The sequence below is a fragment of the Macadamia integrifolia genome, chromosome 8 (assembly GCF_013358625.1).
Source record: "Macadamia integrifolia cultivar HAES 741 chromosome 8, SCU_Mint_v3, whole genome shotgun sequence".
In the NCBI taxonomy this organism is placed as follows: domain Eukaryota; kingdom Viridiplantae; phylum Streptophyta; class Magnoliopsida; order Proteales; family Proteaceae; genus Macadamia; species Macadamia integrifolia.
In genome coordinates, this window is record NC_056564.1 from 15,988,015 (window position 1) to 15,999,675 (window position 11,661).

The 11,661-nt window shown below is 39.2% G+C and overlaps 2 protein-coding genes across 2 annotated transcripts; one reads left to right on the forward strand and one right to left on the reverse strand.

Annotated features, from left to right (window-relative positions):
- Nucleotides 1-311: 311 nt before the first annotated feature.
- Nucleotides 312-5,194, reverse strand: LOC122085919 (mRNA turnover protein 4 homolog). The gene is made up of 8 exons (XM_042654536.1): nt 5,038-5,194; nt 4,522-4,687; nt 4,283-4,373; nt 4,143-4,201; nt 2,461-2,521; nt 1,661-1,751; nt 1,500-1,576; nt 312-670 (listed from the first exon to the last, which is right to left on the reverse strand). The coding sequence occupies exons 1-8, from the start codon at nt 5,063-5,065 to the stop codon at nt 554-556; spliced, it is 690 nt and encodes a 229-aa protein (XP_042510470.1). The 5' UTR covers nt 5,066-5,194; the 3' UTR covers nt 312-553.
- A 2,302-nt stretch (nt 5,195-7,496) lies between these two features.
- Nucleotides 7,497-10,840, forward strand: LOC122085572 (trihelix transcription factor ASIL2-like). Its single transcript, XM_042654050.1, has 2 exons — nt 7,497-8,874; nt 10,421-10,840. The coding sequence occupies exons 1-2, from the start codon at nt 7,983-7,985 to the stop codon at nt 10,429-10,431; spliced, it is 903 nt and encodes a 300-aa protein (XP_042509984.1). The 5' UTR covers nt 7,497-7,982; the 3' UTR covers nt 10,432-10,840.
- The last annotated feature ends 821 nt before the right edge of the window (nt 10,841-11,661 follow it).

An 11,661-nucleotide genomic window follows, 5' to 3' on the forward strand; every position in this document is an offset into this window, starting at 1 on the left:
CTAAGCCAAAAAGTTATAGAACTCATTCGGTCATTCCTTGATCAAGCAATAATCGAGGTAGACATTCCTTATTCCTTATTGTTAGATTCAATTCCTTGGACATATATTGTCAACATCATATATGGTAAGCAAGCCTCATTCGATTACAAAGGTGAAAATGAACAGGATGATACCAAACAAGTGGGGGAGGTTTTCTTATTTGGTTGTAACATTATCAGGAATTGGGATGGACCCTCAAGAAGCTACACAATCAAAGGTCAAAACCCAGGTGCAGTGCCCAAAAATAGCCACTCCACTCATGGAGAACAAACTTGAACAGAATAAGAAACAAGTTTACCACTCAGTCTGAATAAATTACAAAACCGTAGCACAAGGGAAAGCAAAATCATGAAAACAAAATTTCAACCAGATTCAATCTGGCAAACATCTCTCAACCAATAACCATGGCTTTCAACATAAATTAAGTTGTACTACCTATAACTATTCGTATAATACATGCGCATGAACACACCCCCAGACACTGTTTACACTCACATGAGCAGTTGGGAGGGGACTATGATGATTCAACATCCAAAAGATACGGCCCTTCTTTATAAAATTCAAAGTCATCTGGGCTCCACTGGCAGAGTAGGTGAAGGCGAAATGTAGCCATCTTAATCCCAAGCAAACGCTGCAAAATGAACAAGGATCAGCCAAATCCAGAATAACTTGCACCACCATCAGGTCAATAAGCTACAGTTACAGAAAAATTAAATCATCAGGAGTTCAACCCAAAAGCACCAGGCTGGCACTGAAGCAAAACAAGACCGACCAAAGGGTCACCAATTTTGCTTCCTCAAACCCAAAAAAAGTCCTCAAAATGCCAGCCCACCAGTGCTCAAGTAGTAAACTGGGAATCAGGTTTATGACAATCTTATTTCCACTCCTCCACTATGTATATTGATTGTTCCACAATAACCGAATACCTTTGTCTGTAGTTATCTATCTGTAAATACAGCATATATTCCATCCATAAATCCATTTTCTTCCTTGACATTTACTAACAAATAATCAGCAACTACATGCAGTAATACTCCCCCCCCCCCCCAAAAAAAAAAAAGAACAGATTCAAAAATTTGAGGTGAGCATGCCAAGCTGATACACCATTTCCTCTGTATCTTCTTTTATCAAAAGTCAATGCTGTAAGGCTGGCCAGAGGGAAAAGAATTCTATGACAGGCCAGATACTGAGGGCTGAGTAGGTACCATGACTAGAGCATGTGTCCTTACAATACGGATGACCACATTCACGAGTAGACACCCATAACATAAATAAGAGAGAAACAACAGCACCAAAAAACTAGATAGCTCAACATGGATAGATGTTGGCAAACCAAAGGAAGAATTTCTTAAATGATTCCCAAAAACAGCAACGGAAAATAATCAAGCATGTGGAAATTACCTAGTGCACCTAAAAATAATTAAAATAGTGGCTAGTCGAGTTGTAAGATATGAACAAACCAGTATACGAGTTGCCTCAGGTGACAATGAGTTCCCCTCTTCACATACAACAAAGTCAGAGACAAGCTCTACCACACCTACATATGATGAATAAATAATCACCAACAGAAAGGTTATTAATCATCCAAAGGAGAATGAAACAGAAACAAGCTCCTACCCACCTTCGTTCAATCGAACAGGCATCCCTTGCTTGCGCAGAAATGGCTCCATCTCATGTGTGAACTGATCAAGAGGCCCTTCTTTAAGCTCCACCTAATAAAATAAATAGACATAAATGGAACTACAAAGCATCACATACAAGATAAACATGCAAAGAAATTAATGAAAAAATATCATTAATTTGCAGAGGGCAGAGATGGGTAGTGGGGTGGAGGAAAGGTGAAAAGGGATTTGGAGAGGGGGAGATGCCATTTCCAGTGGGAGGAGATGGGGTTTACGGGGGAGTAGAGAAGAAAATGGAGATTAGTAATGGTGGTTTCAAGGAAGTAGAGAAAAAGAAATAGAGGGGAGGTAGAAGACGGAAAGAATGAGAAGATGAATAGTATTGGTATAGAAGGGTAAAATTAGAAATAAAAAAAAAAAAAATCTTCGATAACCTGACTAATGTGAAACATTGGATACCTAACCCACAATTTCCTGAAATGTTAGGTACCCAAGGTATAATTTACCCTAAAAAATGGATTTTCACCGATTGCGGGTTTTTTCTATTCTTCTTCTTTTTTCTTTTTTTTTGGGGGGGGGGGTGTTCCTAGAATATTAATGTAGTCGAGCAAAACTCTACACATAGTGATAGGGTTAGTGGAATATCATCTATGAAAGAACATAAACATGCTTCACACCCATGACAACAATTTTCCCATATTATGTTCCAATCAGCTCCTTCAAGGGAACTAATGAAGGAAACAAATTAGCTCTTCAGATCTACCAAAAGACAAATTAGAAAAAAAGGGTTCTCACGAACCTTTTCTGTAGCTAAGCTTCCTGTCCTTGCAAAGTCGTATTCCTCATATTCTTCAAATAATCTGCAAAAAGACATTATTAAAGGAAGGAAAACTAAGTAAATGAAAGAACTGAACTCAAACAATCATGGGAAAAAAAAACCTGAACAGACTCTCCAGAGAACAAGCGATTTATTCTATGCTATAATATAAAGAAAGAAAACTTTACAAAATGAAAAAGGCAGTTGCATGAAGATTTACAAGATACAACTCTTTGTGTAGGACACAATCTATCAAGATTCACAAGCCAGAAGTAACATTTAACTCATCTGTGCCGTAAACATTATCAATGTGGTTATTATGACCTTTTCTTGGTACTGGCTTGCATGGTTACCTCCTTCTGCAGCCCTTATGTTTCTGTGTTCCTTTTTATATCAATAACTTCTGAATAAATATCAACCTTATACCTAAAAAAGGAAAAAATAAATAATAGTGACTGTCTAAGAATCCATTACAGCACATGCTGCTTTAATATCTATTGAAGAAGACTAATGCAGAAAAGCTCCTGTGGTTGGGCTTGGTTCACCATTGAACCAATTTTTGGTTCACCATTGAACCAATTTTTGGTTCAATTTCAGGGCTAAAATCGACCCTGCAGTTGAAAAGGCTATGCTGGAAACCACGACTCCTGGGGCCCAATTTGGAAGAGTTTTACAGCTTGATCACAGGTTTCCTGATTTTCAGGAACTTTATCATCAGTCCAAGCTGTGAGATTTTATTCTCTATTTATTTATTTGTTATAGTGGGGATGGGTTGGGACACTATAAGTCCAGCCTTGGGTTACGTTGGGACACTACAAGTCCAGCCTTTTGGGTAAGTTTTCCGCTTTATATAGATTAAGACAGTCAGCCAATGACTAGGGCGTTTTTCCTTTTATGTTTGATTTCTTTCTTAGAGTATGGTCAGTTAGATACACTTCTAAAAGCAGGCTGCAGCTGGAGGGGTTTCCTTGTTCATTTAAGTTGTTTTATTTAATTATTTTTTCAATTGTTTGAGTTTGTTAGAACTTCTCTTCAGTAGGAGGAGGTTACTTCTTACATTTTAATTTGTTTCTGTTATTTATTTATTACTGAACAATCATGATTGAATCCAAAGTTAGTATTATAAATATGGTGCAAAGATTTTCAGGCCCCACAATTTGATTTCATGGAATAGAAATCAGGATTTTCATGCAAGGACTCTCTCTCTCCCCCCCCCCCCATCCCCGATTCTGATTTTTCTGGTTCTTCTTCTTCCTCACTTATCCTCGGGCCTGTGAGCAGTGTGAAATCCAAGAGTTGGATATCAGACTGCATCATTTTGTTATCTGCACCAAACCTGGCCATGAATCCATACGAGAGGTTTGTGTTCTTTCAAGTTATGGAAGAGCGCTTGTGAATAATTAGTGAAACTATTAATGAGGAAGATGAATGAAAGGGGTTAATAAGTGAACATCTTAATCAGTCTTAATAATTACTGAACATATTTGTGGTATAAGACTGATGTCATTCAAGAGTCGAGACTAGCTTCTTACATCCACTTACTTCCACTTTTATAGATAAAACATTAATCTAATCAACCAAAAACTTTAAGCACCTGAAAATTCAGTTATATGACCAAACACTGGCATTTTCTATGTAATTTAAGATGAATGTTGGATGGATACCTTTGGACCTCTTCTTTTGGCAAATTAGAAAGATAAAGCCCAGTATCTCCATGCAAAAACTGAGAGGGAAATCAATAAACTTTGTCAGTACCAAAAAGGAAAATGACAGAAAAAGCTCCAACATAGGAGATCATGTCTACCTTAGAGACTTTGTGAATGCCAGGTCTTATTTCATCAGCAACAGATCTTCCTAAAGAGACCTGCATCACTTTGTTCGATCCAAGGAAAAACCTGCAACAACGACGACATCCCATGATAGATTTCAAGCAAAGTGAAGTGGGGCAGACAGAAAACACAGCCTTTCTTTGGAAAGCAAACCGATAGTCGATATCTTAATCTTAAATATAAAAAATATATAAAATAAAAAAGTGAAATTTACCTGCTGGTAGACTTAAGCTGCTCCCTAAATTCCTTGAACTTTTGATTTCTCATATTCTCGAAAGAAAAAACATAGATAGAGTTGTAACTTTCTACCGCCTGTCTGATTGAATTCACGATTGATTCTTTGTGTCCCCTCCCCTTCTTCGTAGTCTTCGATAACGTGACTGCATTTCGCAAAACCAATCAAACCCTGAAACTATTAGACTTTTAAAGATAAATTCTGGGGGTTATTTTTATGTGGTTGGAGGATTATAAGAAGAAGAAGAAGAAGGGTTGGGGGGGGGGGGGGGGATCGATCCCAAAACCTGGCCACGAGAATCCAAGGTTTGTAGTGAACCTCAAAGCACAATAGGGTTTTGTGAAAATGGTTTAAATCTGAAACTAGTACTACTTTAATGCCTTGGCCTAAATTCCATTCCCCACGGCATCATGCGAGCTCAAACTGTGGACAGAGTAATCTATGAACAAATGTAAACTTGAAACTTGGGCGAAGAGCAGGAACAAGAAGCCTTACCAGGTCTATTACGCTTCGATTTAGGCATCCTTGAGCTTGAGGAGGGGAAGAGCAGGTTACGGCGGCTCCTCTGCTTCTCGCTGCTGGAGTCCTAAAACCCTCCTGTCCCGGATGAAAACCCGTCTGATTTTATTTTAGGTTTTTGAGATGGATTTGTGTCAAACGAAATTAACGACTACTAGTGAAGTCTTGTATTAGGGTCAATCAGGTAACTCTCATTTTTTTTGTTTTTTAAGTTGACGGGTTCAACCCAAAAAAAAAATAGAAATGAAAGAAAAAGAACCCTAGAGGGCAGTTTGACACAAAGGGGCGAAATGATCACCCATCACTCATTAGTTATGAATGGTAAAAATCTCACCCCTATTGATGATTTCATACTTGTTTCACATACTTGTTTCATTGCCCCCTTTTAGTGCACAGAAAACTCTCTTCCATTATTAATTAGATAAAATATGTTCAGGGGTAATTAGTTATTTTAGTGTTAGTTAATTAATTAATGTTAAGTAAACATGCTTAAGATTGATTAGTTATTTTAGTGGTAATTAAATAGTTATATGAACATGTTTAGAGTTAACACATGTTTAATTAGATGAGCATGATTATGTCCGGGAGCAGATTCTGTGCCATAGATATAGGGGGACACACCACTCTATTTGGGCAGGGCCACTCTCGAATAGAAAACACTTGCATAAATTACATGGCTAGACATATGAGGGTAAGAAGGTATTTTTCCAAAGGAAAAAGAGAGAGGATGACACATGTTGGGCATCCTGGTGGCATGTCCAGCCTTTTCCCCAAGAACCCAACTATTCTTACATTCTCGGATAGAAAGCACTTCCATATAAATCACATGGTCGGATAGACAAGGGCAAGAAAGTATTTTTTTCAGAGAGAAAAGAGAGAGGATGACATATGTTGGACACCCTGACGGCATGTCTTATCATTGCTTTTCAACTATTCTTACAATATCATAAATTTGTTCAAATGCAACTAAACTCTGCCAACATACGAGCCAATGAGAACATATACATAGGCATCCAACTAAGGAGTAGAGTGATAATTTTATGGCTCCCTGGTTGGAGGACCGTGCATGCGCTCCCATTGGCCCTTGTTGTTAGCATAGTGGTACGTAGTCGGGTAGCTATTCCCCTCAACCTTATGAAATTATATCCACATTTTATTGGAGAAGGATTGAGGGGGAAAACACCGGTATATGGGTGTGAAGACTACGCTAAAACTCACATGTCTACGTTGAAGATGTGTTCGCACACCATCCCATTGGCTCACGTGTCTAGCATACCCCGTGTCAGAATGACAGGGTTCTTTCCTGGCATTCCACCCCCCCTCCCAAAAAAAAAAAAGTATTCTTTATACATAATGCTTATGCCACCAATGTACCGTAAACTAGCACCCACTATATATATATTTCACCCTTCTCTTTTTTTAATGATTCAATATCCTCTTTATATAATACCCATAATATATATAGGCAAAATGGTCGCGGTACGTGCAGAAAAATAGAAATGCAGAATGTTCGGAGCTCGGTGAGTGTTCACGTAAGTGATATGATTGACACGTGTTAAATATGTTAATCCTGCTAACAGAGTTGTAAACAGTTACAACTCAGTGTAATATTATTAATATTTAAATAAATAAATAATAAAAATCCCAATATAAGCGGACTCCTCCTTTCATTCCGCGTAGAAATCTTAATCCTCTCTTTCTCTCTCTCTCCGTGCTTCTTCTTCAAGGTTGTTCATTCTTTCTTCTTCCTTTTTCACCGCTCTCCAGTCTAGTTGAAGTTTTGTTTACCATTTTCAGTGAAGATTTGCATTCATGTAAATTCTTATAGGTTAATAATATCAACCCAATAAGTAATAATAAAATCCTAAATATTCAACAGCTTTATTTACTTTATAAATTTAAATTTGTCTTTTGCCTTACATGCAAATTTTACTGTCTAAATCCCTTCCCTGATGATTAATATGTAAACATGGTATTTGGATATGTGTGGCCAAGTCTCTTATATGCTCAGTGCCTGAAAATAGTTATGTTGATTTTTTTATTATCTCATTCTATTTCAAGGAGAGAGAGAGAGAGAGAGAGAGAGAGAGAGAAAGAGAGAGAAAGAGAGAGAATTGAATCGAAGGAGGAATCCGTTTATATTGGATTTTTATTTTTTAATTTTTATTTATATAAAAAAATGTTAGACAAGTTAAGTAACCACGTCTGTCATCTTTCCACCCTAAAAACTAGGAATCAGTTACAATATAAAAAACTGATAGATGATTTAGATTAATCTAAACTTAAATAGACGATTAATATTAAAAGAAAATAAAAATAAGATTGCAATACGTGCTACCAATCACCCATATATATATATATATATATATATCATGTGCTGCCATTCGAGCTGTCCGCTGGCTTACCATATCTGCGGCATACCCTTAAAAAAATAGAAGAAAAGAGGGCTTTCCAGTTTTAACACGAAAGATGTCACGGGGCTCACGGCAAAGTGTTTCCATCGTCGCGACGCGCAAGCATGATATGTCTTGGTGCCCCGTCCCGGCGATACATGTGTCGGATCCGAATGCCCTCGATCCGAATTCCCGAGTTTAATCGGAAAATTGGGTTTCCTCAAAAACCCAGATTTTGGTTTTATGATTTGACTCACCAATGAGAATCGCGCCCCGGTGACGTTATCGTCTATCCGATCAAAGCAGATGCACGGCCGACGGCGTTGTTCTACACCCCTCACCCATTTGGTGGGGACGGAATCGTATCCTTATCCCCTGCCCCCCGTTTTAATCCTCTCCTTCGCTTCCGGCGTACCATAGCATACCACCTAAAACCAACCCCCTGTGCCGCCCCCTTCTCTCCAACCTTCGTTTTTGCTCCACCACCGACACTCAGGTCATCACTCTTATCAGAGTCAACAACAGCTCATGAAGGGTTCTATGGAGGATCAGGGTGCGCACGCCACCCCTAGGTCTCACAATCGCCACCCACCTTTCCCTCACAGCAGCGGCAGTGGTGGTCGCGAAGATTGTTGGAGTGAAGGAGCCACCGCAACCCTAATTGAAGCTTGGGGCGACCGTTATCTTAGGCTCAGCCGCGGCAATCTCCGTCAGAACGACTGGAAAGAGGTGGCTGACGCTGTTAATGGCCGTCAGGGAGGCATCAAGCCCCGTAAAACCGATATACAATGCAAGAACCGTATCGACACCATTAAGAAAAAATATAAGCTGGAGAAGTCTAAGCCTGGTTCCTCCAGATGGCCCTTTTACTCTCGTCTCGATATGCTCATCGGCACCAATTCCATCTCCTCCAACCCCAACAAAAAGCATATACCACCGCCGCTGCCGCTACCTCCCCCACCATCGTTTCTTAAGTCTCCGTCGGTCTCCTTCACCATCAAGCATTGCAAGGCTAAGAAAAACCCTAACCCTAACCCTAACGCTAATACTTCCGTCTATTCCGCTGGCTCTTCGTCAAAGTCGAGGCTCAACTCCTTTGGTTCATCTGAGAGCTCTCGTGGTGGTTTGGGCGACGATCGAGATGAGGATACGTTGTTCAATGGTGGCCTTCGGAAGCATCGGAGGATAGATAGGGATTCTTCGTCCGATGTGGTCGGGATTAGGGAGTTGGCCAGAGCAATTCTTAAGTTCGGGGAGATTTATGTGAAGATTGAAAGTTCTAAGCAGGAACAGATGATGGAGTTGGAGAGGCAGAGGATGGAGTTCGCCAAGGATCTTGAGTTCCAGAGGATGCAAATGTTTATGGAAGCTCAGCTTGAGCTCGAGAAGATGAAGCGCCCCAAGCATGTGTCTACTACAGGTCAGCTGCAATCCAACCCTATGTTTGTTATCATTGATAAAGTCTCTTCATCAAGTTTTTCTGATAGATTTTTCGTTTACAAGAAGGAAAAGTCACGGGTTAAGAAACTGCTTGAATAACCAGTTTACTGTAGAGTTTAGGACAACTGTGGCCGATTAAAATTAGCCTGACCTTTTGATTTGGTAGATTAAGATATTAAACTCTGCTGGTACAAGCAACTATGCATGCAATTCTTGACCCGAGTGACGATTTGGATTTCTTCCCTTGTTATGTTGATAACTATTTTTTGGCTCATGAGCTGGTGTTTAACCTGGGAGCTATGAAGTGCATGTATCAACCATTCGAGCTAATGGTTTGCCCATGACCATTATATTATGACCACTTATATTATTGCTTAAGCTAATGGAAATCAGTCGGGGGCTTAAGCAATAATATAAGTGGTCAGAAGCTATGAAGTGCATGTATCAACCATTCGAGCTAAGGAAAATGAACTTCATAGCTCCCAGTTGAGGAAAATGAACTCTGTCCGCGAGGGTAGCGTACGCTAGTGCCTCCCTAGTCTCTCTCCCTCCTCTCCCTTATGAAGTGACATATCTGCCCATCTGTGGGATGATAGAGTTAGACTCAGGGAGCACTAGCTATGCTATGCTCCCGGACGGTGAACTCAATCCCTTAATGTTATTATTATTTGGGGTTGGGTAATGGAATCACGGTTTTAGGACTTGGGATTGGATTGATGGATCTGGATAAGAATCGCCAATTGAAAATCTGAGTTATGGAGGCAATACAGGTATGTGTCTGGCAGATCAGACAATCCAAGGGCCCTTTTATCGGCCTGCAACAGAAATGATGAACAGCTAACCCACGGTGTATTTTTTGGATTGTTCTTTCTTGTTATGATCACTCCTTTTGCTCCCAAACTGCTCAATTGAGGTCATATTGGGCCGATCAACTAACATCTTGCCTCCTAATGGGGGGGGGGGAATTCAAGTTTTAGGATATCCAAGCAAGATCCAACAAGGTGTTTGAGGGTTTGTCTGTAACTGGGTGAGGGTTTCTGATTTTTATTGCTATGGTTGTTCTTTTCAACAAACCTTTTTCCCGTTCTAAAGATTTTTAGTGATTTTTGATATCTTTTAACCTTTTTTCATTGGGTGATCTGGACTGGGCTTGGATCGGACGTCAGATCATGGAATCCTGATTGGGATCGCTTGTGACTGATCCAATCCTTGATTCTGAGTTTTAAGTCCTTGGGTAGAATACTCCTCATTGTTGTTTGCTGAATTTGATTCCATGCATCCTTCTACTGCATCTTTCTTCAATTTGATTATAAAGCATGTTACATTCTCTTGTGTTTTGGTGTCTAGTTTTTTTTTTCCCTGCATTTTCTGTGAACTCATTTGTTCATAGATAATAAGTATGTTGAAAAGAAAATAAACCTGGTCAAATGTGTTGCTTGATGGCTTCCCTAATGCTGCTTTCCGGTCCTGATTGTCCATTCAGAGTCTAATAGGCATTTTTTGTACTCTTGACATTAATTTGACAGGGAAGTTGTAGTTGGAGACTGCTTGAGATTGACCACCTTGGTAGGTGAGGATGACATGCTAGGTCACATGAACTATGTCTCTTGAGGTAGATATTAACCCTGAACAGTAAGTACATAGTCTGTGAGATATTATTATCTGTAGTTTTTGAGTTATTCGAGATGACATGCTTGTATGGTGATACTTGTAAATGCAACTTAATCACCATAGGGATCTCTTTCTTTGATTTTGAGTGTTTTTTGGTTGCTACTTTGTGTCAATTTGTTGATACATCAAAGTCATGCATCTAAGTAGTGATGTTGCGGGAACATCTGGGCCCTGAAATTGTTTTAACTGACAGGAGTATTAAGCTGTATCATGATAACCAAAAATCTACTCATGGTGGTTTGCTTGGAAATTTTTTATCTTTCATGTTACCTGAATATGATTTCTTATTGTCATGAGATCTGCACAGCACCCTAGATGCAGCATTCCTCCCCCCCCCCCCCCCTCCCTTCTCTTTTCAGCCCATAGCTTGGTTAATGGTAGTTGGGTTGGTTTTATGTTGAGTGTTGAGATAGTGTCCTCCTTTTCCTTGTAATACCTTTTCAAAACCAGGGCAATAGTGGCTGCATTGCTTATTGACTCTGGTGGATGTAAACTATTGTATAGAGGAAACTTTCCCTCTCAAAAATCAATTCTGTAACAAACACAAAAACTTACAAGAAATTTCAACTAAATTCATTACAATTGTAGCCTAGTAGATTCCTTTGGTCAGTCTGTTGCTTGTTTCTGCGCAGACCTAGGATTGCCATGCATAATATCTATATATAGTGGATGGTGTAAGATATTAAGAGGTACATTGTTGACTAAAAAAGATCCTGATTATTTCTCTTTTTGGAAAGTACGGCAAAGGAAACATTTCATTTGAAATGACCTCAATATTATCCAATTATTAATATGATGATATCAATATTCTTTTTTTTTTTTTTTGAACCCGAAACCAAACCGAAACCTGCTCAAAACCCGGACCGAAACCAAAACCAAACCGGTAAGAAACCGAAACACTCCAAAATTCATTAAAAAAATCAAAATTTGAATAGTTTTGTATACATTTGTATGGAAAATCGAATCCAAACTAGACCAAAAACCAAAAAAACCAACCCGGTTACAAATCGATTTAAGAAACCGAAGTTCAACAATTCATCATTTGGTTGTTTCCTAATGGCTCCATACCGGTTTAAAAAATCGATCCAAACCGAAA

Coding starts and splice junctions, on each gene's coding strand:
- LOC122085919 (XM_042654536.1), bottom strand. CDS start 5,065: ATGCCTAAATCGAAGCGTAATAGACCTG. Junction 4,202..4,282: donor GCATTCACAAAGTCTCTAAG/GTAGACATGATC, acceptor TTTCCCTCTCAG/TTTTTGCATGGAGATACTGG. Junction 1,752..2,460: donor GAAGCTTAGCTACAGAAAAG/GTTCGTGAGAAC, acceptor TTATTTTATTAG/GTGGAGCTTAAAGAAGGGCC.
- LOC122085572 (XM_042654050.1), top strand. CDS start 7,983: ATGAAGGGTTCTATGGAGGATCAGGGTGCGCACGCCACCCCTAGGTCT.